Below are 27984 nucleotides of genomic sequence, written 5' to 3' on the forward strand. Positions count from 1 at the left end.
TTCTCCTGGGAGGGTGGCCCTTGTCCCTGGCTGCCCGCCTTCCAGCCGTCCGGCATCAACAGCAGCAGCGCTGTGGACGCAGAGACTCAGGGGCCCTTGGATTCCGAAGGGAGGCTGGGGGTTCGGCAGGGCACCCCACCGCAGGCGCACTGGCAAGCCACTGGAGTGCGCTGGCTGGGCGTGGGGGGCGCCACTTGCTGTGTAAAGAGCCTCTCGGGCCCGTGTGTGGGCAGGGGATGTGCTGTTAGACCGTCCCTCCGCTGCTTCTGGGTTCGTCTGCCTCTGGTCAGGGCTCCAGAATGCCCAGCAAAGTGCCCGTCTCATGTCCGTCCCAGATTGTGCTGTGGTGCCACGGTCACAGTATAGAGCATACCTGCGTCCACGTTTCCGGGAACTAATTCAGTGGCTGCCAAACAGGAAGTACTTGTGTGTCGCAGAAGGGGGTGGGTGGGTGGGGCTGGGGAGCTGGGGCGCTTTGGTGTCCACATGGGAGGGAGGCGCCAGGGTTTGGTCTAGGGCATGGTGCGCGGGTGTGGGGGACGGAGCTGGAGGGCCGCTGCCCCTCCCTGAGTGTGTGGGCCCTGAGGACGTGACCTGTGCCTTACCTTCACCCCCCCCAGTTGGTGACCCCGTGATTTACCTGCTCGTGTTCATGGCCCAGTGACCTTGGCTTGGAGTTGCTGTTTTGGTTTGGTTTTGAGTCATTAGCTGAGGCCGGTGGCAGGACTCGGCCATTCTAGATCTAAGGCATCATTTGATGTGATTTCATTTTCCTTGGGAATCCTCTTAGATCTGATTTTCTCTTTTTCAGAATCAAGCGGGTTCCTCTTAGTCCCGAGTTTCTGGCTCGGAATGGTTGGCAACACCGAGAGGAGATCGGAAATCAGTTGTGAAATGGGAAGGAGAGGTTTTCTACACTCGGGGCGACTGTTCTTAATTCCCCTGCTGCACCGCCCACCCCTCCTACCCCCGCACCTCCCCACCCCTGCTCAGCCCGCGGCCCCTCCTGCACCTACAGGTGTTTGTCAGGGAGCGGGCGCTGGCCTGGGCTCACTTTGGCCAGCTGTTCCGTGGTGAGATGCACCATCAGTGTAATGACACACTCTGGGAGGGGACTCCTATCAGGTGTGCACGCGGACTTGGAGAGATAGCCCCCGTTTTCAGAAGTGGTCAAGTGTAAACAAGTTCATTTTGGTTATAAGCTGCTAAGATGAGCTCTCCTCCTGCCCTCCGCCCCCACCCCTGTAATGAGTTATTACTGGACACTGAGCCCCAACCGTCACTAACTCTCAGGGGCATCTGAGGGCACAGGAAGGGCATTTTGGTACATTTTATTGGGAAGTTTGCATAGTTTTATTTGAAAGGGTTTTTGGTTTTGTTTTAAAGCGAATTAAAACAGCACTTGCCGGCTTCTGAGCCATGAGCTCTCAGAGGCTTGGGCGCATCCTGGCTGACTTATGATCTGGGGAAATAGCCACGTGAACCATGTGGTAGGGTTGGCGACGAGCTGGCGGGGGTCCCAGGGCCACCGAATCCTGCACTTTTCCATCCCCCTACGTCCGTCCCCCGCATCAGCCTGCAAAGACCCTCTCTTTTGGGCCAGGCAGGGCTTTTCCCACGGGCCTTCCACTTAAATTGAGACTAGGTATGTGAGAGCCGGTCTTGAAGGATTGGGTGGAGAGCTCACGTTCTCCCTCCCACCCTGCCCACACTTCTGGGGTCACCACTAGCTCGGCCCTGTGCCCACATGGGCGTCAGCTTTTGGGGGCTCCGCGGAACTCCGGAGGCAGGCAGCCCTCTGCACAGGGACCGTTGGCTGGTTCTGGCAGCCCGGGGGGCCCAGCCTCACTGGGGGGAGCGCTGAGGAGCCGGGACAGCAGGGACTTTGTGCCGGAGACCCAGGGAAAGGTCGGGGGGGCTGCCGAGTTGTGACAGGCCACGTAAGTGCCAGCCCGCTGTGTGGCTCCGATGGCCTTTCCCCGCAGCGTCCTGCCGTTCCTCTGTGGGGGGACCGCAAAAGCACCTCTGTTTCCTAGAGGGCAGTGTCTGGAGCGGTGCAGAGAAGCACCTCGTAAGAGCACATGTGCGTGAGCAGAGGCTTAGCCTGACCCCGGCACGCGGGGAGGGACAGTCCACCCTCCGGCTCGGCTCTCTAACCAGTGCCTTCTCCTGGGCTCCTTGAGAAGGGGATGAAGAGTCGGCCTGGAGTCCGCTTCCCCGAGTCTTTCCTGACTGCTTACCGCACTTCCTGTGAAGGTGGGAATCACGTAACTGAGTCATTTGCACGGTCACCCCCCAGAGTGAGGGAGGGGTCGGGCAGGCCGGACTGTCAACATTGGGCCACCCCGGGCTCACTCAGGGCCCAGCTCTGGGCTCCCGCGGCCTCGGTCTGACTGTTGATCAGGGCCGAGCGGCTGTGTGGCGGGCAGAGGCGGGCCTGACGGGCGCCCTTCCCGGCCAGAGGCACGGTCTCTTCTCGCTCCCGCCTTGTGCGCCCCGAAGCCTGTGGTTTTGTTTCCTCCCCTCGCTGAGGCTCAGAGCGGTGGCGTGGCTTGTCCAGGGTCTCAGTCAGTTGGTGGCAAGGCTGCTCTGGCATCCAGAAGGTCTTGGATCCCAGAGCCCACGGTTTTCAGCCCACATTGCTCTGTTTTCCTTAAGCCTTTTAAAGTCGTTTTCTGCCCGCAGCGACAGAGGCGATGTGTGTGGGCAGCGAGAACTGGTCCTCTCTCCAGCCTGCCTCCTTGAAGTCACCGCTGGAAGCAGTTAGTGACCTCCTTCCAGAAACAGATTTTTCTGTGGGGCTTGTGTATGTGAGAGACAGACAGACAGACAGACAGGGAGGGAGGGAGATGCATTTTAAAGCAAGTCTCTGTGGACCCCCCACATCGGCGCCTCAAGCTCTGCCCCATTGTTCACGACGGCTGCGCAGCGCTCCCTCCAGCTTCGATGGGCTGAGTGTCCCTGACGGCTCCTGTGGAGGGACACTGGGCACCTCGAGGCCTCTCACTTCGGGCGTGCCTCAGTGACCCTCCTCGAACCTCGGAGTCCTAGAAGTGGAATTTCAGGTTTGGTGGCGGCGGCTGTGCATGGAGCTGCCCTTGCTCTTTCCCGGGCGCCCCTGCTGTCCCCTGCGGGCACACCGTGGGAGCCGGGGGCCCCGGCGTGGCAGGGCTGTGTCCACAGGAAGACGCCAGAGGCCGTGGCCCGTGGACTCGAGTGCCTGACCTTTGTTGGTTCAATGTGGCCTTGACAAATGATTAAATGCCACCAAACCTCAGTTTCCTCTCGTGACATGTGGTGAGAGCAGTGACTAAGTCCCAGAGCATTTGTGAGCGGGAAGTGAGGGGCTGGGTGAAGCCCGTGGCGTGACACCTGGCCCCAGGGACGGCTCCCTGAATGGGGCTGGTGGCAGCATGGCTGCTTGAAGCAGAGGGCGAAGTGTCCACTAAGTGGACCCAGGGCTGGAGGGTTTTGTTGGGCTCCTCTGGGCTCCTGGAAGGGCCCTGTCTGCGCCCTGGTTCCCAGAACCAGGAGAGAGTCCATCTATCTGGTCCACAGATGCCCAGGGCAGAGCTGTGAGCAGGGCTGGCTGGAGCAAAGCCTGTGCCTTGAGAGCCTTTTAATGTAGAAAACTTAAAGATCCCTACGGAAGTGGAGAGAGGGGCAGAGCAGACCGCGGTGCAGCCCGGCAGCTGCACACGGGGCCACAGGGTGCTGCTGACCGCTGGTCCCGCATTATTCTGAAGCAAGTGCAGGACAGCCTGTCTTGTAATCTGTAAATGTTTCAGTCTGTGTCTGTAAACAGTAAGACTCTTTTAAAGTATTTAATTATAGCGTCATCGTAGCTGGGAATGAGCAGATTAACAGTTCCTAATATCAAATGTCCGATGTCAGTTTTATTTTATTTTCATGTATATATATATTTTAATAATTTGTTCAGATCAGGATTCAGAGAAGGTCGACGCCTGGTTTTTGGCTGCTGCATTTCTGAAGCTTCTGTAAATCTCGCTTGTCTCTGCAGCTCTCTCATTCCCCCTTGCAAAGCCTTTAAGAAGCTGTATGGTTGTCCCGTGGGGCGGTTACTGACTACAGCCCTGTAAGCTGGCAGGTAGATACTGGGCCACGATCAGGTTCACGGTTAACTATTTTTTTGAACCCTGAGGCCTTCTAACAGGGATGGCAGACAGAAGTACGGGCAGGGCCCAGATGGCCCGGACTTTGCCCCGAGCTGGTGTGTTCTGAGGGGCACACGGGGTGGGGCAGACAGCCTGGGGGTCCTCCAGGGCCAGCCCACCTTGCTGCAGAAGAGGATGGCCCGAGGTGGTGGAGAGGCAGCAGCTGAAACCCTAGGTGTGGTCAGCCACCCCACGGCGGTGGGCGGTGGACCGTGGGCCATGGCCGGGGCTCCTGTGGCCTAGACTGCCCGAACGTGGTGGATGAGTCCACGCGCCGTCAGCTTGGGCGCTGGCACCAGTTTGTCCGGTTCCTCTGCGTCCTAGTCTGCTGGGTCTGGAGAGACACGCTGGCCCGGGGCCAGCATCCTGGACAGTGGGTGGCTGCCGCGGCCCGCGCCAAGAACGTTGGAGGCCAGCTTCGGCTGCCTTTGCTGAGAGTGGGGCACCCGTAGGGTCTGGCTGAAAGGACAAGGATGCTGCTTTCGGGACTCTGGGCCCAGCACACCCTGAAGCTCTGGGTGCTGCTCTTGGAGGTGTTGCCGTGCTGCCTGCGTCTCCCGAGAAGCCGGCTGGTTTCCCGGGTCGGGGGTGTCAGAGGCCGGGTAGAGGTCTCCACCCAGAGGGAGCTCTGGTCAGCCCTTCTCAGTGTGCTGTGATGCACACCTCGGCTGCAAGAGCCGGACACACGGTGGGCACTTGGGGAAGGCCTCCACCCGGCCCACGTGCTGTGTGCCCAGCTCTGGAGAGCCCTAAAGTGCCCCTCCTGCTTGGCTCCGGGGGCCAGGGCTTCCAGCAAGCGTGGGCTGCCCGTGGGGCTCCAGGCAGCTCGTCCACCTGTGCAGTTTCTTCACCTGCGAAACGGGGCCACTGAGAGCATCTGTCTTCTGGACTGTGAAGCAGTCGCATGTGTTAAGTGCTTAGAAAAGTGCCTGGCCGTGGTAGATGCCGGCAGATGCCGGGCACGGCGGGCTCGGCCCCAGGCCTTCTGCTCCACCCCTGTGTGCGGCAGCTAGAGCCACAGAGCAGCCCTTCGGTGGCCCCGTGAGCTCCTGTTTTCCTGCTGGCAGATCCTGTGGCTTCAGTCACTGTCCGCCTGGCGGGTCTCCCAGGTGACCTCCTACAGCCTAGAGCTCTTTCTGGTAAAAGCTCTTTCTTGGTGCTCCACGGCACCAAGCTGAGGCCATTAGCTGCCTTTGCACTGAGTCCCCTCATGGAATTTCCAGGGAAATAGTGAAACATCTGTGGAGGAGGAGGAGGGCATTAGCAAGCCTCCCCCACCCTCCGCCCCGCCATCCCCTGGCTCCTGCACTTACGGCACGTGGCTGCGCTCGGTGGGCAGTCTCTCCAGCCCGTGTCATTTTGGAGCAAGCCCCAGACGTCGTGATTTCACCTATCCCTGTCTCAGAACATGTCTCTAAGAGACAACGACTGCTTTTCAATAATAAAATAGTAATACCGGTATCACACCTACAAATGAGCAATTCCTTAATACGCAGTGTGGAAAGGTTTTTTTCCTGTTTGAATCAGGATCTACAGGTAAGACCAACGTGCTGTGATTCGTGAGTAGGCCCCGTGAGAAGGTGTAAAAGAAGGGAAGGGTCTCCCTCTACCACTGCTTCTCTTGGCAGTTTACATGTGAAGAAACTGGCCCATGTATCCTGGGTAGTTCGGTGTCACCGGCTCTCTGTTGCTTCTGTGCGCGCGCTGTCTGTCATCCAGCACCGTCCTCTGATTCGTGTGTTCCCAGTCAACGTGAACTTGAATGTGGAGCTGAATCCTCCCTGGGAGGCGGTACGATGGCCTTGTCTGTGGCCGGTGTTCATGCTGTTGGCCGCAGCGGGTGCACAGCGCCCCCAATCCCTGACCCATTAGGAGGACAGAACGGCGGTGCTCAAGTTCCTGCCGCACGCAGTAGCCGGAGACCCTGTGCAGGCTGCCTCTCGGATCTTCTGTGTTTTTACCTTGTGGAAAGGCAGGACAAATGCTTGATGTGGGGTGTGTGTGTGTGTGTGTGTGTGTGTGTGGTTTTTTTTTCGTCCCTTTATTTGCCAGGTCCGGACCCTGCCCCCTGTAGCGGCATCCGACAAGCCAGAGGGTGTTGGCTTCCTGGGACACAGATCTGGCCTTGTTCTTTCTTTCTTTCTTTCTTCTTTTTTTAAGGGTTGCTGTTGTTTTTTTAAAGATTTTATTTTTTTGAAAGAGAGAGTGTACAAGCAGGGGGACTGGCAGGGAGAGGGAGAAACAGGCTCCCGCTGAGCAGAGAGCCCAACATGGGGCTCAATCCCAGAACCCTGAGATCATGACCCGAGCCAAAGGCAGACGCCCAAACAACCAAGCTACCCAGGCATCCCTGGGCTTGTTCCTTCTGAGTCCAGATCCCCCTGTAGACACCTTTGCCCCCAGGATGTGGCCACGGCCCATCTCGCCAGGTCACCTGTTGCCAGTGCAGTCATCCCTCCCTCTCCAGCTGTAGCCATCTGGAGTGTTGGGGCTCTAGGAAGGTCTGTGCAGCTTCCCTCAACCCCTTCTTGACTGACTCATGGCCCCTCTCTAACCCTAACCCTAACCCTTCAAGGTGGCCCCCTGTCCACCCCCACTGTTGGGTCGTGCTCTGCTCTTGCCTATCTTAACGCCTCATTCCTTGGACAAAAATGTCCTGAGTGCAGAATGGGTCCCCACACCCCTGCCTCCAAGGGGTTCCCAGGTTGGTGGGGACACCACCCCGCTGCGACGAGCACCTCCGCGAGGTCGGCAGGAACCGTGCAGGCATGGGGAGGGGGGTGTGAGCTGCATTCAGGGGTCCGGTAGAGTTTGATATGGGGGCTTCTTTCTCTTCCGTAGCGAGCAGTTGGAAAGCTGCTGGCCAGTGGCCCTGGAGCAGAGATCCCCATGGCTCGCCTGCACACTCTTCCCGGGATTGCCAACCCTGCACGTAGGCAGGAGGAAGAATGATGCCGAGCCTCCTCTCTACACTGAGTGTTTGACTTGGGAAGGCCAGCGCTCCCTAGGCCGGCCTCCTCACCCCTCATCTCTCAGACCAGGCCACATGTCCACCCCAGGCCCGGGGAACAGTTTCCAAGTCTGCTTTAGATGGGCGGGCGGTGGAAACCATTCCTGCTGACCCTGAGGGCTGCTGGGGGGACGACAAGGCCTGAGTTACCTCTCTGGTTGGCACTGCCTTGGGAAGGCCTCTTTACGTGTCTTCTCTGGACAGGCTTGAGGTCCCAGAAGGCAGAGTCTGTGTCTCTTTCATTCAACAGGTGCACCTTCTCCTTGTGGCCTAAATGGGGGGGGGGGGAGTTGTCCACACACAGCTGCAGGACCCCACTTCTGTCCCCTTTATTCAGACACGGGCACAGGGCAGGCCGGCTTCCCACGCCCAGGTGTCGCCCACCCATCAGAGCTCAAAAATCCCAGCATGGCTCACATAAACTGTGCGACCGCTGGCCACGGAGACCAAGGAGGAGGGGGAGGGTGTGAGGCGGCCCGAGCCCCTGGCTGCAGGCAGAGTGGCAGGAATGAGACTCGGCCCGGCCTCTGCTCCCTTTTCCCCCCAGGACTGTGACCCTGCCGGTCCGGGTAGAGGGAAGGGTGGGAAAAAGAGCGTGGGCATGCCTGTGTGGGGGGCTCCATGCTTCTCTACCTTAGCCCTGCTTGCCCCATCCTGAAGTGGGAGCCCCTTCACCAGCACCCCGGCTCCTAGGTTTTCTCTCTTGCTGGAGAGCATTTTTAAAAATTGCCTACAATTCACGTATCAGAAAATTCCCTTTTAAAGTGTCCAAAGTCCATGGTTTTGTAGTATATTCTAGAACATTCCATCACCCCAGAAAACAGCCTCATCCCCACCAGCAGTCACTCCTCATCCCTAGGGCCCCGGTTCCTGACAACTACAAGTTCCCCTCCCGTCTATGGAGGGGCCTGTTCTAGACGTGTCACACACGCGGACTTACACCCTGTGTGGCCTTCTGCGTCTGAGCGTTGTGGGCTCCGGGTCTGTCCCCCCGGGCAGCGCCTGTTGGCATCTCCTGTTCGTGGCTGAGAGACACACCCGTGTGTGGAGGGACATGTTACTTTCATCCGTCGTGACACTGGGGTTGCATCCACTTTGGACTGTGGTGAATCTGGCTGTGCTGTGGACACGGACGTACTAGTGTTTGTGTGAACGTGTTTTCATTTCTCTTGGCTGTGTATCAGGAGAGGCGTATGGGGCGGTTACTCTGAAGCAAACGTGGGGAGGGGCCCCCCGACAGCCCTCGGGAGTGACGGCCGTGGGCACGGGGCAGGGACGGCGCGCTCCAGTGGCATGTATGGGGCGCCCGTGCCCCACGTCCTCACCACCACTTGAGATTTCCCACTTCGTAGAGTGGCCGTGCTGGGGGCTGGGAGGTGTGATCTCGGGGTTCGGATAGGCCTGTCCCCGATCATCAGTGACGCTGAGCATCTTCTCGTGCACCTGTCGGCCATTTGGACGTCTTTGGAGCTGCCCCCCACTCCACCAGGAAGGGAGCACGGGGTGGAGACTGGAATCGCAGGCCTCGGAGCCTGGACTCAGGACCCTGTACTGCCACTCATCAGCCGAGTCTCGGAGCCTCGGTCTCTCCGTTTGTTGATGGGTGCCATGAGGGCTTCTCCACCAGCAGGAGTGTTTCCTGTAACTGTCTGAGAACATCATTCTTCATGGTCTGTGTTTCTCTCGTGGAGCCTGGTTTGCTGGGTGCAGTGCACATAGTAAGTTAAGTTATTTTTGGATAACGGAATAGAGAAGGAGGCGCACGAGAGAAGCAGATAAGGGCTTGAGGGGGAGAGACGGGGAGCCCTGGCACAGGAGTGGGTAGAGGCCACCGGCGGGGCGTGTGTCCTGTGGCTGTCCCCCTGGCCTCCTGCCCGCCCCTCTGAGGTGACTTCCTTGTCTTCTTTGTTGAAGGAGGAGCCCCGGAAGGTTTGCTTCACCTATGACCTGTTCCTGAACCTGGAGGGCAACCCGCCCGTGAACCACCTGCGCTGTGAGAAGCTCACCTTCAACAACCCCACCATCGAGTTCCGGTACAAGCTGCTGATGGCTGGCGGGGTGAGTGAGCCCCTGCTCAGATGGGCACCGGGGGCGCCGGCCGCTCCAGCGTGGCTGCGGCGTGGCTGCTGGTGTGCAGCAGGCTCGGTGCTGGGGTGCTTGTGGGTCTCCCAGGCCCGTCTCTTCCGCGTTGTTGGGTGCCCGAGACCTGGAGGGGCGGCCGCCCTGCGTCGGATCCGGGTGTCCCGAGTCGGTGCCGGGGCGTTGTCCACTGTGAACGTCTAGTGACTAGTTACCCACAGAGTTTCCTGGTTGACTGTGGTTAATTAGCATCTTTCTCCATGGGAAGGAGGGGTGGGAGGAACGGGCGTGGGGCCAGGCTGTGAGCGTGGCGAGGCACAGGAGGCGGCTTTGAACCAGATCGGCAAGGCCGGGCTGGGACTGCGTCATCTGGGGAAACAGCGGAGGCTCCCTGTGGGGTTCCCTGGTGATGCGCGTCTCCTGGCGGCTTTGTCCGAGGGAGGCCAACAGAGGCGTCAGCTCTCAGAGCCCAGGCCTCTAGGCTGGGCTTCCGTGTGTGGTGGCCCCGTGCTGGGAGCACGGTTGAGAACCGGAGGAGGGGCGCTGGGCGTGGATGGGATGCTTGGGTATGGAGGAGGAGGGGTGCCTTGGGAGAGGCTGGACCATGTGTGCCGAGGGAGGGCCAGGCTGAGGACGAGGGGCATCCCAGAGCCCCCGTTGGCACCCCAGCATCGCTGGGCATTTGCCCAGCCGCCAGCCAGGAGGGCGCGGGTGCGCATGGTGGGCCCGGCTGCCCCCCCCCCCCGCCCCCGAGCACAGGAGTCTGGTTGGGCTTCTGTAGGCCTCCAGAACAGTTCTTTCCGACTCAGCTGGGGCTTTTACACTTTTTCTTTTTCTTTTTTTTTTTTTGAAGACTTTATTTATTTGACAGAGATCACAAGTAGGCAGACAGGCAAAGAGAGAGGGGGAAGCAGGCTCCCCGCCGAGCAGAGAGCCTGATGCAGGTCGCGATCCCAGGACCCTGAGATCATGACCCGAGCCGAAGGCAGAGGCTTTAACCCACTGAGCCACCCAGGCGCCCCTGTTTTTCTTTTTTAATAAAGGAACTCACTTATTCATTGTAGAGAATTTGATTATGTGCTGCCGGGTTCCTTATAAAAAATGAGTGTGTGATTATCATCGAGCACGTGATGGCTGACGGGAACAAACAGGGAGGTGCTGGAACCCGTTCACAGAGGCGTGTGTCCTGAAGTTTGCCTGCGCGTCCCGGAAGAGCCGAGGAAGTGGGTGGGGCTGCCGGGGTCCGGGCTGCTCCCCAGCTTGGCTTCACCACCTACTTTCTGTAGCCGGACGCTCCCAGAGCATGTCTCCCAGAGGCTGCGTAGTCAGCCTGGCTTTGGGAGGCACACGGTCCTTAGCATTCCTGGCCTCCCAGAGCTCTGGGACCCCGGAGTGACTGTCCCCCGCTGCCCCCTGCGTAAGGAGGTTTTCTTTGCTAAGAAGAGATGAAGGCTCGATGTGCATCATCAAAACATATAAAACTGGAGGGCGGAGGCGGCGACGGGGAGAAGTTGGGAGTGCAGGTCTGGCGAGCCGTTGGGAAGGGCCAGTCGTGGAAGGAGGAGGCAGAGCCTGGCGCGGTGGTCTCTGCCCGGTGCTCCTCACTCCAGGGAGGGCCACCTGGAGAACTGAATGGTTGGTCAGGAACTTTCTCACCCTTCGGGGCTGTAGGCCTCTGGGGCTTGCCCTGGGCTGATAGCAAAGCAGGGCTCTCCGGTCTTAGGGCAGCTGGAACCATGGATAGGATAGTAGCTCCCGGCACATGAGTCGTGGTCTTCCTGTGTTGTTCTGAGCAGAGCATCCCCTTTGGGGCTGGCATTTGCTGTCCTGTGGCAGGTGACCTCAGACCTGCCTGAGCTGATGTTGGTGCCGAGAAAACCAAAGTCGCGAGCCGACCCATAGGTTGGTGAGCTCTGCCTTGCTGGTCGCCCCTCTGCCGGCGGTCTCCCGGAGCCCCGTGACCCTCGCCCAAGCTGCGGGCACCTGCTCAGCCGTGGCCAGACGAGCTGTGCTCCTTGCTGGGTGGTCAGAGGTCCGACCCCTCAGCTCGCCCCATCGGCAGCTGAGCCGCACGGAATAGAAGCTCCTTCTGCGACCGAGGGTCTGTATTTCCGTCGGGTGCGGCGGGTCCTCACAAGGTGCGGCGGCGGAGGTGGAAGGCGTACTCTTGGCTCACTTGACCTCTCTCAGAGGCGGCTGTCATGGGGGAGAGGGACAGGAGAGGTGATCGCTACATTGTCCGGGAGCCGCGTCCGGCCGGGACAGTCATTAGAATGGGAAGAAGAGGCCTGAAGGCGAGCGTGGCGGGAAATGCGAGTGCAGGAGCGTTGGGACCTGTCTGTGCCCCTGGGTCGGGTTGTAGTTGCTTCTCTGTGTCCGGCGAGTCCTTGCAAGCCTGAGAACGTGGGGCTCTGCCCGCGGCCCGGGCTGCTCTGCTGGGCTCCGGGTGCCATGGCCAGAGTGTCGTGCTCGGACAGGCTGTGGGGAGCCACCGGGGAGCCGGGGGCCACGGGGCAGGGGCACGAGGGGCTTCGCTGTGCTGCTTTCAACCCCGTGGCCCCTGACGCCGGCCTCCTCAGAGGAAGGGTTTGGCTGGTCAAGGAACCCCAGGTGCTCAAGTTTATTAATGATGCTTTTTCTATGGAGTTTAAATGCTTTTCCCCCCTTTTTCCTTTTTTTTTTTTTTTTTTTCACTGTGCGCTCTATTCTTCTGTTCTGTCTCGTTGCTTGCTGGAAGGTTCCCTCTGAGTGGCTGGCCGCTGGTCATGTTAACGTGTAGTGTCAGTATTCGGATGACCTGCCCCAAGCCTTCTCTCCTTCAGCAGGTGCGGCAGGAGCCTGGGAGCCGCACTGGACCCGGCCAGTGTTTCCTGGGAGCACCTCCCGGCAGGATCCCAGGCCCTTCCTCCTGGCAACAGTCGGCTGACCGAGCCGGGCGCCCGCCGCTCTCCCCCGCAGGCTCGTGCTGCGGCTTTTGCAGAGAGCTGCTCCCACCCCTGGGCAGTTCCCTCCTGCCTCTGCCTCCCATGCTGCCGGTTCGGTCACCTCCGCCTGCTGGACCACGGAGGAGGGCGCAACCCCCCCAGGAGATGGGGGACCCGGCCATCCACAGTTGCTCGCTCTGCCGCACGGCTGCCCAGTGTGGGTGTCTGGCTGGCCTCTTGCCTTTCCAAGCCGTGCTTCTGGTCCTTCTAAACCGCAGCGTGCAGGTCAGCTTGGGCCACAGCTGCCTTCTCGTGCTTCTCGGCACTCTCCGCCAGTCTTCGTGGCCTGGCCCTCCTGTCTGCCGTGCTCCGGGCTCTCCTTCTAGAGGCCGTGCGGCCACACCAGGGCCCAGCCATCCTGGGACCCTGGCTTCTCTTCGCTCTACGCCTCGAGCCCGCTTCGCTCCAAGCACTCAGCCCCCCAGCCCCTCGTGGAGGACAAGCCTCTGATTCTTTGGGCAAAGTGGCCTCCGGCCCTCCCTTGCTCGTCCGCCAGAAGGCGCTCCCACAGCCTCCGGCCAGGCTCCTGAAGGCTGACTTCCTCTTGCCGGTCAGAAATCCAGCCTGCCTCCTTGCTCACTGATAACGTCTGTCTCTTCTTTATCACTAGGTGATGGTAATGCCCGAAGGAGCAGAAACGGTGTCCAGGCCCAGCCCCGACTACCCCATGTTACCCACAATTCCACTCTCTGCCTTCTCTGACCCCAAGAAGACCAAACCGTCCCACGGCTCCAAGGTTAGTGAGGCGGAAGGCCCAGTCACGTGGGAGCGCTGGGGCCCAGTGGTGGGTCCTGGGCTCAGGGCGCCCCCTCTGCAGAGCTGGACCTTCCGTTCCCAGACTCGCTCCCTTGGCTTCTTCCTCTTGGAGCGCTCGGCTCCACCGGGCAGCTGCCTGCCGTTGCGGAGGGTCAGCGCCTGCGGGAGCACGGATAGCTGCGGGACTGCAGGCTCTTCGCCCTCTTCCTCTTAAGGCCAGAGAGCCCGCCCCGTCCTCGCTGCTCCCACTGTGTCCGTGGGCCTTAGGACCCCTCAGCCAGGACCCCGAGAGTCTCACGTGGTTGGGGGCCACGGACAGAGCGTGTGCGCGACGGCCGTCCAGCTCCCAGGCCTCCTGAGCGTGGCCAGAATGCCCCATCTGCCGGGGCTGGGTGCCTCCTCCCCGGACTGTTCCAGGCTTGGCCTCTTTCTTTGGGAGCAGCTCTCGGTGCAGACTGCTTATTTAGGGGAAGGGCCAGGTGGGACAGTGTGGTGAGGAGGCTCATTTCCCCCAAGAAGAAGCATTTTTGTCTCTTGTCTCAGTCCTGTTGGGCAGGCGGCACTGTGCCTCCCCAAGACCTCTCTCTGAACTGTTAAGGAGTGGTCACTGGAGCCCTTCGGATAGGGTCCCGATGTGTATGCAAGCTCAGGAGTGCGTCCTGTTCTCCTGTAGCTGCCTACGGGGCTCTGTGTCCCAGAGGTCAAGCTCCTCGGGCGCTCGGGGCACCTGCCTGTCCTCCCACACCGACCGCACGGGTTTATCCACTTTGCGTCTTTGTGTTTCTCTTGCTTCGCTCACTTGTTGGGTGCTGTGGGCTTGGGGCGCCCCAGGTGGCCTGGGCGGAGCTCTCGGCCTGTCTTACAGCTCTCCTTGTCAGCAGCCCGGGAGGAGAGCTGCATCCCCCAGGCAGGGTCTTTCTGGCACTTTCCACAAGGCCAGTGGGTTTCTGACATCCTGGATTTGTCTGACTTACGCGGTCCAGACGTGTGTGGCTGGAGTCCAGGCACGGCTGCAGCTCGGGGGTTTTCTCCCCTGCTGGCCCCCCGGGCCTGTCCTTCCCTGACGCGTGTGGAGGGGAAAAGGAAGAGAAACTCTTGCAGAAGATCTGGTGGCTTCTCTCTCAGCCATCCACAGTTATTTGGGGCTCTGGGGAATAGGAGTAGTAGGAACTGACATTTCTTCTGTATGTGTCACTTGCAAGCCACCCGGACACCACGAGGGAACGCCCTCCTGAGTGGCCAGGACACCGCCGCGGCTGACAGGGCTGCATCGGCGAGGGCTGCTTGCAGCCTCTCTCGCCAGGGTCTTTGAGATCCCCAGGAGCCCCCAGGCCGGAAGTGCGTGTCTGGGGCGGGGGGCAGTGTTCGCTGCGCAACCCGCCCCCCCCATCCCTGCCCCAGGCTCTTTCTCCCCTCAGGCACTGTGACTGAGGAGGCACCTGCACGGGGGTTTCTTAGGCAGCCAAAGGCAGGTTCTTCTCTGCTGGTGGCTCTGCAGCCTTCTGCTTCTGAGCCGGCCATCTCCCTCTCCCCTCCCCGGACGGCACAGCCTTTGCGCCAGCCTCTGTCCGGCTGAGGACCTTCCTTTGGGCACTGGCTGTTCTTCCCCAGATTGCTTCTCTGCAGCCTGGAGCCAAAAGGTCCGATCGGCCAGGCCACATACTCTGGGCAGAGGGGGCTTGGGGGGAAGGTTTGGGTCCTTGTACAACCTTGGCCACTGGCCTGGGGACTGCTGGAGAGTCGGGCTGTCGCAGCCCTCTGCAGATCGTTCCCTGGCGGTTCTGTCCGTAGAGGGCGCCCTGCCAGGCAGGGATCCGAGCCTCCTGGGAGCGGGATGGGACCCTGGGAGGCTCACACTCCCATAGGGGTGGTGCCCTCCGGCCCCCGCCCGGCAGCTCCCCTGGACCACACACGTGGGGCTTCATGGGCACCTGCCCCTTGGTCTGATGGCAGCCACTTGGCCCAACTGACCTCTCTCTAAAGCTTGGTTCTTAGTCATTTTGGGGGTCACTAACAGCTTTGAGAATATGACTGTGATGAGTGCTTACGCCTGGGAATATCTACATTATGCTTGAGTTAGTGTGTGATTTCACAGAGCCCGTGATCTGGGGGTCCATGTGCAGCCTCCCCGCCCTGGGTGAAGAGCTGCTGCTGCAAAGGGTGGCTGTGGAGGTGGGGTGGACCCCAGGGCTCGGGGCTGGGGAGCTGGGAGGTGGCATGACGGAAACTACATTGGAGGCGTTGGCCAACGTGCCTGTTGGCTCTGCTTTGCCCCGCCTCTTGGCACTCGGATGGGTTCGTGCAGCCCCAGCAGGTACATGGGCCCTGCAGGAAGAGGCTGGAGTGGCGTGTGGAGTTTGCTTCCTGCCTCCCTCCTTGGGGGAGCACCTTGTGGGGTGGGGAGCCCCGTTATGCAAGCCAGGCCCAGGGGGGCTGCCCCATTAGACGGGCTGTGAGGGCTCGTGCTGTGAGCATTCCTTCCCCCAGCCCTGGTGACGTAAGAGCTGGGGCCACAGCCCCCTGGGCAGTGTTTCTCCAGGGAGGTGACAGCGACCCACGGCCATGTGGGGCTGTCCCCGAACCCTCTGGCACTGATGTGGGTAACCGATTTGCAAGAAGACGGCGACCCGAGTGGATCAGAGGTGATCAAGGCTGCGCCTTCTGTCCCTGTGGCTCTCTGCTGGGAGGGTCCCGTGGCAGCCTGTGGGAGCAGCAGGGGCCTCACTGCTGGGGATTTTCCTGCCCTCTTCTGCATGCTCCAGGCTGTCCCCTTGGCACTGGGGGTGAACCGGTGAAATGTGGCTGCCTGTGTGGTGCACGTCACCCTCTGGTCTGGCTCTATTGGTTTCCTGGTGTCCTTCGTTCTGCAGAGCCTTGGGGCTCCGCTATGCACCTGGCTGCCTGAGTGGGCCGGAGCCCTTAGCAACTGACCACAGGGGGCTCCTGTCTGGCATACCCAGATATAGAGGGTGATGGGGGGGTTTTGATAGGAAGGAAGCCCGAACAAGGTGTCCCATGGGGCTCCTGCCTGCAGACTGCGCCAGCTGCTCAGGGCGGCGGGGGGTTGGTGGCAGTGACCACAGCCCCCTCTCGGTTGAGTGCTTGCTGCCTGCTGGGCCCTGCGCCATTGCCCAGTGAGGTAGGTGGACCTGCCCTCGTTCAGAGGAAGCCTAGGTGTGCAGGGTTGGAGCCCCCAGTCCAGCCTTCTCAGCAGCCCGGCTCAGGGCCCCTCTCTGCGTCCATCCCCAGAGGGAGCTCCGTGACCTGGTGGACCAATGCTAGAGTCTGGGCTCCACCCTCAACCCTCTGAATTTTCAAGGTGGACACTCAAGAGGCGGACGTGTTTTAGAGACACTGCCCAGGTGGCTTTGATTCCGAGAGGTTTAGGAGCTGTTCCGCACAGGGCCTGGGAATCCAGCAGGTGCTCAGTAAATGCTGGCCATGGGGGTCAAAGAACAGCTGTGCTGGGTCTGCATAGGGGCTGGGGTGGGGGTGACCGGGCAGGAGGCGCGCAGGCTCTGTGTGGGGACAGAAGAGGGGGTGCCTGCCTGCTGGTGCCCCCCCAGCCCCTCCCCAACACCACGCGCAGTCTCCACTCGCCTGGGCCACGGGGAAGCTGCGAAGTGCCGGCGTGGGAGCGGGTCGATGTGGCTTGCCTGTCTCATATCTGACTCACCGTGTGCTCTTCTTGAATCCCTCAGGGAATGTCAGTTCAATTCAGAGGGGAATCTTAGCCTGCAGTCGCCCGGGACCTGCTGACACTTCCTAGTAGTTTAAAGGGACAGCTCCATTTAAAACTCTCACCTGCTGCCTTACTTTTTCGCTTTATGGAAGATTTTCTCTAGCTGAGTCTGAATCAGGTGGATTATACTTTGTAGGGGTCGGGGGAGGCGGAGCAGGGCGGCCCCGAGATGCCATCTGACCGTGTCTTTCCCCTCCTGCCCGGCATTTCAGGACGCCAGCAGGGAGAGCAGCAAGGCCTGCAAGACCCACAAGACCGCCAAGGAGCACCGGGAGCGGCCGCGCAAGGACTCCGAGGGCAAGGCCCCGTGCAAGGAGCCGGAGCGCGAGCAGGCCAGGAGCGCCAAGGACGCCGTGCGGAAGCTGGGCGAAGGCCGGCCGCCCAAGGAAGAGAAGGCCCCACCGGCCAAGGCCGCATTCAAGGAGCCCAAGATGGCCCTGAAGGAGACCAAACTGGAGAGCATGTCCCCCAAGGGCGGGCCCCCGCCCCCGCCCCCCCCCAAGTCTTCCAGCAAGCGGCCAGCCGCCACCGACTCCCCCAAGCCCAGCGCCAAAAAGCAGAAGAAGAGCAGCTCCAAGGGGTCCAGGAGCGCCCCCAGCACCTCGCCCCGCACCTCATCTTCCTCCTTCTCGGACAAAAAGCCAGCCAAGGACAAAGGCAGCGCCAAAGGGGAGAAGGTCAAGACCGAGAGCGAGCCCAGGGAGATCAAAAAGCCCCCAGAGGTGGAGGAGTCCAACTCGGAGGACGAAGCCTCCTTCAAGACAGAGGTGAGGTGGCGCCTTCCCCGCCCTCCCCTCCTTCCCCCTCCTCCTCCCCCCCCACCTCCCCCCCCACCCCGCCCTCTCTCTCCTCAACCTGAGCTGCTTGAAGCCTGTCGGCCCGAAGGTCACATGAGGAGGCTGGGGGCCGGGGTCCCCACTTGCTCTTTGTAGCTTTGGGCAAACCTCCACACCTCTCCAAGCCTCAGTTTCCCCTCCGGTCAGGCAAGCTAGAGACAGTGCTTAGGGAAGAAGGGTTTTGGTGCTTGGTTCAGAGCCCTCTTCTGTGGACAGCTCCCTGCACGGGCCAGGGTCTCGGGGACCGATCATGGGTCACCGCGGCGACTTCCCTGGCCACCGCAGGGTCATTCCGTCTGGAGACTCGCTCCCCCTGCTCCTGGGGCATCCCTGAGCGTCTTCCTCTGCTCTTCTGGTCTGCGAACTGCAGCTGGCCGCTGGGCCTCCCCGCCTGCCCTCCCCTCTGACCACCTGCTCTCGTGCGCGCAGTTTGCAGCTCCTGCCGCAGCAGCTTTTCTAGGCAGCGCTGAAGGTCGCCGTTAGAGACGGCTGAGCCGTGGGGCAGCCGGTAGCCAGATGGCTGCCTGGGGAGCCAGACCTCCCAGGGGCCTCCGGGGCGGCCCCCCTCTCCCCGCTGCTGTGTGGCATCTGGGGGTCAGAGGACAGGTGCTTGGCTAGAGGAGTGACTGAGTGACCCCCAACTCGTGTCACCCGTCCCTGCCCCCACTGCCTTTTTGTGTTTCCAAATCCTCACTCAGTCTGGGAGGCAGAAGCCTTGCCTCTGGTGTTGCCGCTCAGAGCTCTGCTGGGACTTGGAGAGTGGCTCCCGGGGGCAGACTGTTGGAGGCGATGGTGTGGGCTTGGGGCGACGGTTTGGCCCGTGGGTAACCATGCGCCCCGCTGGCTTAGGGGTACACACAGAGCTGTCAGTGACATGTGCCCCATATTCCTCCATCTGCCAGTGACCTTGGAGTCCCCCCGGGACGGGGCCTGTTCTCTGGAAGCCCCCAGCAGTCCCGGGCCACAGCGGGAGGTCACTTGGCGGCTGGAGCTTCCTTGGCTGCTGGTAGCAGCTGTTCCGGCTGCCACCTCCTCCGTCTGCCCGGCACCTGCAGCTGGGGGCCGGTGCCCTTCCCTCCTCACCTCAGCTGCTTTCAGGCCAGGCCTTTCCGGGCGCACGGCTGGCGCACCTGCACGGTGGGGGAGAGGTGGCGCCCCCGCCCCTGATCGGCACACGGCGACCTGCTGCTGGTGCTCAGGCCGCCTTCCCGGTGTGGTCATGTGGGCAGGCTATGTGGGGCACTTCTTGCCCCTGGGGGTGGCTGCCCTGTATGGGCTGGCTGGACATCCGGGGTCTGTGGCCTTGGGCACTGTGTCCCAAGAGTTGCTTGAGGAAGCCTGGGGGTTATCCTGGCTAAAGAAGAGCTTCCCATGTCCCAAGAGACCTCTGAATGACAAGGCTCTGCTGCTAGAGGTCCCTGCATGTGTGAGATTCAAACCACCCACAGGACGCCAGACAGTGTGACTCGCGAGCTTTTGCCAACCCTGGGACCGCAGTGAGGTGCAGGTGTCTGATAGAGGAGGCGGGCTAGCCTTCCAGACACAGGCCTCCCCAGCCCTTGACCCTGGGGGCTGTGTGAGGCACCAGCACCCAAAAGTTCTGACCGTGTGAGGACCCCGAGTTGCCGTTCCCCATAGCCCTCAGAGGTGGCCGGGTAGCTCCTTGTCGGTGGCCCTGGGCCCAGCTCCCCAGTCTCTCCGGTGGCTTTTCTCTAGTCACTTTGGCCCCCGGGGTTCCTGAGCCAGTGACCCCCATCCAGTCATGCCCTAGAAGGCCCTCCACCCTCCTTCTGGACACTCCACGTGGCCTGAGGGCCGGGACACTTGGGCAGTGCTCACAGTGAGCTGCCGTGCGCTTTCTGACCTGCATCTTCTTTAGGTTCTTTCCGCTAAAACCGTTTCTCGGTTCCCTTCCCCTGCTTTTGGGGTTGGCGTGGAAGGAAGAGGGACAAGTTCTCCTGAGAAGGGCGTCTCGCTGCTTGGCAGGGACAACACCAGTGCTCGCCTATCTGACACGGGGCCCAGGCCGGTTCCTGGGGGCTCCCCACATTCAGAGTCTGCTGACCTGAGTCACCCAACCAGGCACTGCCAAACCCCGGTCTAGTGCTCGGCCCTTCCTGCCCACGCCCCTGGCCCAGTCCTGTCCAAATCCTGTGTCCTCAGAGGTCAGTGGCACAGTTGACCTCGAGCTCGGTGTGCTAACATCTAGTACAGACACACATTTTAGCAAAGACCAGCAAAGTTGCTCTTTCATAGATAGATAAACTGAGGCTGAAAAGCAGAGGTGCTGATGAGAAAGCTAGGGTCTGAACCCGGCACGCCTGCACCAGGGTAAGAGCTCCAGGGTCTGCGTGCCTGTGGGGCCACTTGGCTCTAGGCCTGTTGGGGATTGGGGGTCATGCTGGTGTGTGTCGCACGTCTTCGCTGGTCTGTGTTTGATGGCTGTCTAGGCTGGATTTCCCAGCGAGGGCTCCCCAGGGAACATCACTGGTTGGTGGGAAGGGGGGTGAGGAGGGGTACGCAGGGCTACACACATCGCGAAGGCCTAGAGTGGCTTCCGGTGGGCTGTGCTAACCTGTAGAGAAAAAAACTTCTTTAACTCGTCAGGTGAGAAGTGTCCTTTGCCTGGGCAGCCGGCATCACTCTGTGGGTCTGTGGGGTGAGGGAGGAGTTGGGCCCTCCCAGGGCCCCTTCCTCGGGCTGGGGGCTGCCCTGACTCCACGGGTCATCTTGAGGGGCTGTCCTGTTCTGCAGCAGGCCAGGGGCTCTCATGCGGCGCCAGCTGGGACTGAACAGGCACTGCGGGCTGCCTACACCTGTCTCCCGGCCCCCTCTTCCCTCCTTGTGATGGTGTGTGTGTTGGGGGGTGGGGGGGGCGCCTGGTCCCTGGTGCTGAAGCTGTCTCCCTTCAGAGGGTCCCCAGAGGCTAGAGAGGGCTGGACAGGCCCTGTCCCAAGGACAGACCTGCTGGGGCCCCTGCACGCTGGGGTGCTCTGGGCCAAGGCTGACCTCCTGAGCTGCAGGCTCTGCTCTTCTGCCCTTTGGAACCCGTGCCCCTGGCCCACGGCCTCCTGGGCTGCCCCTTTGGAGTAGCTTGTTGGCAGAAACCAAGGGCCCGGGAACAAATGCAGCCTCCGTTCTGCCAGAGGCTCCTGTCCCCTGCTTGTGTTCCCCAGGGCAGGTGCAGCTCACAAGTATCTTAACCAACCCCCCCCCACAACCAATCCTAAGGTCTGGTGTCCTACTTTGGCGTTTACTGCCCCCTGGTGGCTGGGCTTGGGGCGACTGGCCCTGGGAAGAGAAAGGAGGGGCTGTGACCGCCTGTAGCATGATGGGTCCAGCTCCGGTCCACCGTGGCCTCACCCGCCTGTCACGTGCACACAGCCTCATCGCGCGCTCAGGCACACGGTGGGTGGTAGCACGTGGCAGGAAGACCGCTTTGGGTCATGCCTCAGCCTTGGGACGGGTTGTGAGGAAACCGGGGGAGAGAGAGAAGATGGGTTTTGTACGCACCTTTCCCTTCCGCTGATCCCCGCAGGACCACTGCCCACACCAGCCAGCGCGGCCGCCGCCGGAGGAGGGCAGGGCCCACAAAGAGATGAGCCACCACAGACGCGCTGTCGCTCCCGACCCCCCCGCCCCCCACCGCCAACCCTTGCACAGCATTAAGAGCTTAACTAGTTCTCTGTCCTCCTGCCCCGGGGGATGGACAGACTGGACGTGTGGCCTGCAGCTTGTCCTGGAACTGCTAGGAATTTCAAGTCCCTTCGTTGTATTTTGAATGCAAACTGGTGTCCTGGGACGAAGGGGGACCCAGAGCTTGTGTGAGCCTTAGGCCAAGGGTGCTGGGCTCTGGCGCCTTGGTGACCCTTTGCCTCAGGGTCTGGGTGGAGACTGGCCAGGCGCTCCGGCATCCAGAGGGCATGTGCTGCCCAATCGTTCCCTCGGGACTGAAAGATTTTCTTGTTTTCTCTCCCTCTGCCCTGCCCATCCCCACTGCCCCGGGCTGAAGTCTGCGCAGTCGAGCCCATCCAACTCCAGCTCCAGCTCCGACTCGAGCTCGGACTCGGACTTCGAGCCTTCCCAGAACCACAGTCAAGGTGCGTGGTGTGGAGGGCGGGCGGGGGACGGGTCTCGGCGCCCGCGGAGTATTCTTGTGCACGGGCAGGCCCTGGCCGCCTGGAGCCAGTGAGGCTCAGGGGACTGGGCTCCAGAGGACGTCACGACTGTCTGCTCCGCACCGTTGACTTGCATGGGGGTTCGCTCCCCCCCTGAGCGTCCGCGCACCCTGAGTCTGAACGCCAGAATCGCTCGCGGGCGCGCACGTGGGGCGGGTGATAGGGAAGGCCCCAGGTGACAGGAAGAGTGGGGGAGCCCGGCCCTGGACGTTCCCAGACCAGGCCCCCAGACGCGTGTCCGTAGGTTTGTGGAGGCTCAGGGTGTCCAGATTAAAGAGCGACACAGAAGCAGCCCCCCGCCCCCCGACCGGGGGCCGGGCGTGAGAAGTGGGGCTCTTCCCGGCTCCTTGGTGTTTGTCTCCAAGGGGGGCCTCAGCTTTGCCTGCCTACGGCCTTGGGTCTCTGGAGAGGGCCCCACCCCTGAGCAGACACCCCTCCTAGCCAGTGCCCCTGCCCCCAGCAGATAGAGGCTGCGTTTCCTCTGCCTACCCCCCACCCCGTCCGCACCTCACCCCTGCCCCATCTTCACCCACCCCGTGCTCACCCCTCCCCCACCCCCTTCCCCTCCGGCCCCCACACCCATCCCTAGGGCCACCTTAGCATGGCTCTCTCGTGGCAGGGGGGGGAGACAGTCAGGCTCAGACCCCAGCAGTCTGCGTTTCTGCCTTTTCCCTGCGTCCCTTTTGGGAAGGCTGGAGGGGGAGAAGCCCAAAGTCCCACTTGGCTGCCCTCGGGTGCGGAGTGGGCCTGGGGGCCCCTGGCCTGCAGGGTGCTGAGGTGAGAAGGCAGCCAGGGGCTCACCCTCAAACCGGAAACATTACTTCTGGCGGATGGGGCCAAGGTTTTCCTGCCCCCACAGTCTCGAATCTTTTTTCAAGGGTTGGGGAGAGCTGGGGACTGGAGCATGTGCAGGGGGTTGGGGGGGTTGGGGTGGGGGGAGGGTCTGGGCTGGAATTCAGACGGCAGTCGCTGAGGGGAGTGGGGGTTGGGATGCTCAAAGCCCACACTCTCTCCAAGGGTTCTTATCTACGGGGAAGGGAGGGGGAACCTGCCCAGGCAGGATCATGTGACCAAGGTAATTGAGGGCTTTGTGTCCCTCTGTTGCCTTGGTAACAGGAATATAAACCAAGATGCCGTCTGTAGGGGACTGGAACTGTGAGCCTCTGGAGAGAGGAGAGGACGGTTGGCCCAGAGCAGCGGAGGGGGTTGCCGAAGGGCTGGGCAGGCCCAAATAGGGGCGCAGGCAGCCCGGGAGGGTGCTGTAGCCCCCAGGTCTGGCTGCCTTGCCCTCCCTGGCCGGGGCTGGCTTGCTGGGGCTCTAGGCAGAGGCTGTGCTCCCTGCACCCAGAGCAGAGGAGGGCTGCCCCATCGGCCTGGGTGATGGAGGGGCCCTGCAGTCCTGCTGCAGGCCAGGGGCCGGAGACCTGTGCGCAGGACCAGGGGCCAGAGGCCTGCGAGCAAAGCCAGGGGCCAGAGGCCTGTGCGCAGGGCCAGGGGCTGGAGTCCTGCGAGCAGGGCCAGGAAGGTAGGGGGCAGAGGAGCCACGGGGTCCTTCAGGAAGAGGGTGGCCACGGGGGCCTTTCTTAGGGGTGGGTGGCAGACCTCACTCTGGCGGGAGGGACCTCCGAGGCAGGCTTGCATGGCTGTGCTTTGGGGTCATGGTTTCAGGAAGCTCCATGTGGCCTTTGAGTGTGCAGGGGAGCCTGCAGGGTCCGGGCAGAGCCCTGATCTTCCTTCTGCGCCCTCCTCTCTCTCCCTCGCCGCGCTCCCCAGGCCCCCTGCGCTCCATGGTGGAGGACCTGCAATCCGAGGAGTCCGACGAGGACGACTCTTCGTCAGGCGAGGAGGCCTCTGGCAAGACGAACGCAGGGAGGGATTCCAGGTGCCCGGGCCAGCGGGGAGCGAGCCGGGTGGGCGTGAGGGCGACCCGGGGTGGCTCGACCTGCCTCTGCTGCAGTTGGGGGGCTTTGGGGAGGTAGGGCCAAGAGGGCAGTGTCCGTGGAGCCCCCCCCCAACCCAGCCTGCCTGGGGGCTGCGTGCTCGGTTCCATGAGGCTGAGGCTCTCTAGGCGGCCGGCTGGCCGGAAGGGCAGGGGTGCTGAGGGCACGACGCGCAGGCACCACCAGAGAAGGGAGTGAGGCAGTGCCCGGCAGCCCGGGGCCAGTCCCGGTCCAGGCTACACGTTGGTTCGTGGGGGGGGGGGTGGCTTGTTCCTCTGCTTTGGGGCCAGGAGGGCACCTCCCCCCCACCCCACCCACATGGGTGGCACAGGGTGAGGACAGACTGAAAACTCTCCTGGGAGCTGCGGACACCCCAGCACGGGGAGATGCTGTGGCTGCCCGCTGGTCTGGGGAAGGTGACGTCTGTCCTTTCTTCGGAGCAGGGTGAGCCAGGCTCCTCCACTGGGTACCCGCAGACCCCTGGAGCGAGCCCGCCTCCAGGATGGCTGTGTGCTGTCAGTCTCCAGCCCAGGGCAGGTGTCGGCCTCGGCGCCGGGCCAGCAGATCGGCTGGACCCGGGAGTCAGCAGCCCGTGTCTCGGAGAGGCTGGGCGTTGAGTCTGCACCCCCGAGGGTCAGGGAAGCCTGACGGGGGGCTCGAGTGGTGCTGTGCCGGTCGCAGTGGCTACCTTGCTGTCCTGAGAGCTGCGGCCGAGGGAGGCTGGAAAGGGGCTTGTGCTCTGGTGGGCAGGCTCGGGGCAGGGTGGATGGGGCTGATGGGGCTGGGCCAGGGTGGGTCAGGACCATCCAGGCCAGAAGGAACCGAAGGCAGTGTTTCCTGCCCTGCCCGGTGTGGTGCAGGGTGTGGGGGGCACTGGGGGGGGCGGTGAGCGCTCACACACGTGGCCCTGTTCCTGAGAAGCTCCCCGAGCCGCACAGGGACCAGATATGCATAAGTACCTTTTCTAGGGGCGAACGTGGAAGGTCGGGCCTTCTGGAGCGCTGGGAAAGGGGCCACATTGGCCCTGTGGCTGCTTGGGATGAGCTGACAGAACCCCACCTTGTCCTGTCTGCCTTGTGGGGAGTTGCTGTGGGGGAGCCCACAGACGCAGAGGAACTGAAGGCTGTGTGGGGCACCGGGGCTGCGCCTGGGCCTGGCTGACGCTGTGTGCTGCCCGGGCAACGAAAAGGCCCGCCCGCCTGCCTCGCTCCTGAGGACCCGCAGCTGCGGGAGTTGGGGAGAGGGCAGCCTCTGGGCCCTGAAGAGAGCAGGGCCCTGGGGGCCGGGGGCTGGGTGCTGCTTGTGGGAGGAGCCCAGCCACCCTCCCAAGGACGGGACAGCCCTGACCCCAGGGCAGTGAGAACAGAGCCCCCCGGGGCTGAGGTTCTGGCCTCTGTGGGTCCCGCTGCTTCTCGCACTGCTCCCTGGGGAGGCCTGTGTCAGGCAGCGGGAGAAAGCAGCTGCGGACCGGCGGTGCGGTAGAGGAGTGCGTCCTGGGCTTCCGGAGATTGGGGAATGCTAAAGACAGCGGCCGGCACGTTTAGTGCAGACACGGAGTGAGAAAGACGTAGCTCTAGTCTCGTGCGTGGGGGGGATTCTGAGCCCTGAGTCATCACGCCCTTCTCTCTGAGACAGCCTGACCGCTCATCCCCAGGACAGGCTGCCCCGTGCCCCTGACAGGGGAGGCCTGCTGTCCAGAGCGCCGCAGCTCCACGTGCTCGGCCACCAGCAGCAGAACCCAGCCCAGGAGCGAGATCAGCAGAGCACCCTCGGGTTGGGTTCCGACCCAGGAGCCCTGCGCCCCCCCGCCCCCCGCCGAGCCTCTCAGGGTGCCGGCCCGCTGCTCTTGGGGCTCTGTGCTTGGAAAGCAGAGCTGCTTCCTATTGGCAGTAGCTGCCTAGAACTGAGTGAAGTCGATTTAGGGGAGCGCGGAAACGAGAATATGGGGTGGACGCCAGGCCCGCGGGGCGGCAGCCCAGGTCCCGGAACAGTGGGTGGCAGAGGCCTGACACGGAGCCATGTCCTGTGTTCAGGTTGAGCTTCAGTGACAGTGAGAGTGACAACAGCGCCGACTCCTGCCTGCCCAGCCGAGAGCCCCCTCCCTCCAAGAAACCACCCCCACCCAACAACAAGGTAAGAGGGTGGGGGGCAGCCCCGGGTGGCCCAGTCAGGAGGAGGAGAAGGGGGTCTCTTGGGTGATCAGGTCTCTGCTTCAGCCCGCACACCCTGGATGTAGGGCCGAGGGACGGCCTGTGGCCTGCTCCTGGGCTGTGGTTCTCCAAGACTTGGAGGCTGAGGCTTGATTCCCCACCCCTGCCCCCCAGACCCCAGAGAGATTTCTGCTGGCCAGGATGGGCTGGCCCTGGACCGAAGGGAGGGAGGAGGAGGGGAGGAAGGAGGGGAGGAAGGCGGGAGCTCTGAGCAGACGCGGGTTTGTCCCGCAGGCATCAGGCCGGAGGAGCCCGGAGTCCTGCAGCAAGCCCGAGAAGATCCTCAAGAGGGGCACCTATGACAAGGTGGCGGGCTGGGACTGGGCAGGTGTGGGGGGGGACCCCAGGACCCCAGAGCTTGATGCGCTTCTCCCACCGGGTACCCTGTCTGGCCTTCCTCTTCCCCTGGGCCCTGCGCCAAGATGGGTGGGCTCATGGGCAGGATGGGCTGAGCTGTCGGCAGGGGCTGGCGCGGCTGCGGGCTGAGCGCCCCTCCGCCACCCCCCCAGGCCTACACGGACGAGCTGGTGGAGCTGCATCGGAGGCTGATGGCCCTGCGGGAGCGCAACGTGCTGCAGCAGGTTCGGTGCCCCGCCCCCACCACGGGTCGGGAGGCCTAGGGGCGGGGGGGGGGGGGGGGGTGCCCAAGCGAGCCTCCCCAGGGAGCCCTCCTCCTCCCCACTCCTCTCCCCTCTCAGAGCCTGGGGGGGGGCACCCCACACCCGCCCCCTGTTCCTGACGCCACCCTGCCACCACCTTCTAGATCGTCAACCTGATTGAGGAGACCGGCCACTTCAACGTCACCAACACCACCTTCGACTTCGATCTCTTCTCCCTGGACGAGACCACCGTGCGTAAGCTGCAGAGCTACCTGGAGGCCGTGGCCACATGACCCTGGGCCGGGTGCCGGGCCCTGTTCGCTGGGGCCCTGGGCGGCTGCATCCGGGCCCCGCCTTCCTCCTCCGCTCTCGACTCACCCACCCGCAGCACTGCCTTAGTGACCGCCCTGTCCTCGGCCCACACGGCCAGCTGCACTTTCCTCGTCGGCTCCCGGCCCACCGTCCCCACCACCTTAGCGGGAGCCCTGAGGCTGAGGGGGGGCCGGCCAGCGCCGCTGCTCCCCAACACGCAGGGGCCGTCCCCTGCGCCCCACTCGGAAAGCAGCGGGTGTTGAAGGCAGCACCGGCCTCGCTTCAGAAGGGGAGGAAAGGTGGCCGGCGGTGGGGCCCTCGCTCCAAGGAGGGGCGTGTGGCCTGGTCTCACTTCCCGGGCCTCTCTGAGCAGCCAGGGCACTGCCTCCAGACTCCCCGAACGGTTCACACCCCCCCCAGTCCCCCCCGCGCCCCAGGAGCGCAGAGGGCCGCAGCCCCCCGCGGGCTCTCACTGTGCTGGGACTCTCTGTATAGTTCTCTCTAGTGTGCGTGTGTGTCTGCACTGTAGGTACCAGAGCGGCTTCCGGGTGTGCGTGTCCGTGGCAGCGCTGCACGTGGGGGGTGGGGGGTGAGTTCGGCGGGACTTTTAGGTTAAGACGTTTCCACTGGTCTGGTCGTTGGGCCGGAGGCCGAGCTGGAGCAGCACGGGCCCTCTCCAGGCGAGGGGATGAGTCGTCCTCCCGGGGCGCGGAGGGCCCTGCGCGGGGCCAGCGAACACTACGACGAGCCAGCAGGTCCGCGGGCACCCAGGGGCCTGGGCGCACTTGGTGCCTGGTCAGACCGGCCGCCGCCTCCAGGCGCCGACCTGGGCTCCGCCGGCCGCAGGCCCTGCCCGGCCGCCCCCTCCCCCACGGCTCGTACTCTTCCTCCTTCCATAGGACCCTTTTCCTTCTGCTGTCGGAGTCTTCGAACTTTGAAAAAATGAGCTTTTGCCAAATAAGACGGGATAGTTTGTGGAGTTTTTTGAGGAGTGTCAGGACTCAGAGCCAGCCCCTCGTGGCCGGGCCCAGCCAGTGGCAGGCCCTTCTGGGCACACACGGCTCTGGCTTGGGCTCGGCCCTCCCACCCCCCGCGAGCCACGCCGGTCCAGAGACCCAGCTCCTCGCATGCCTGAGACTCTCCAAGGGCCGCGTCGGCCCCTC

At 62.6% G+C, this 27984-nt stretch overlaps 1 protein-coding gene across 2 annotated transcripts in view; it reads left to right on the forward strand.

The window, feature by feature from the left end:
* Positions 1 to 27460, forward strand: part of MLLT1 (MLLT1 super elongation complex subunit) — a 62760-nt gene extending 35300 nt beyond the window's left edge. Inside the window, exons 4-12 of one of the 2 annotated variants that reach the window (XM_045085688.1) lie at positions 9100 to 9243; positions 12859 to 12984; positions 16959 to 17513; positions 21595 to 21682; positions 23534 to 23642; positions 25734 to 25833; positions 26145 to 26216; positions 26420 to 26491; positions 26674 to 27460. In XM_045085688.1, the coding sequence (XP_044941623.1) occupies positions 9100 to 9243; positions 12859 to 12984; positions 16959 to 17513; positions 21595 to 21682; positions 23534 to 23642; positions 25734 to 25833; positions 26145 to 26216; positions 26420 to 26491; positions 26674 to 26802 (1395 nt within the window). In that variant the 3' untranslated portion in view covers positions 26803 to 27460. The remainder of the gene's footprint in view (positions 1 to 9099; positions 9244 to 12858; positions 12985 to 16958; positions 17514 to 21594; positions 21683 to 23533; positions 23643 to 25733; positions 25834 to 26144; positions 26217 to 26419; positions 26492 to 26673) is intronic. The other variant, XM_045085696.1, reaches the window with a different exon arrangement.
* Positions 27461 to 27984: the final 524 nt, after the last annotated feature.

Source organism: Mustela putorius, unplaced genomic scaffold (genome assembly GCF_011764305.1).
Source record: "Mustela putorius furo isolate JIRA1106 unplaced genomic scaffold, ASM1176430v1.1 tig00000095_pilon_pilon_pilon, whole genome shotgun sequence".
In the NCBI taxonomy this organism is placed as follows: domain Eukaryota; kingdom Metazoa; phylum Chordata; class Mammalia; order Carnivora; family Mustelidae; genus Mustela; species Mustela putorius.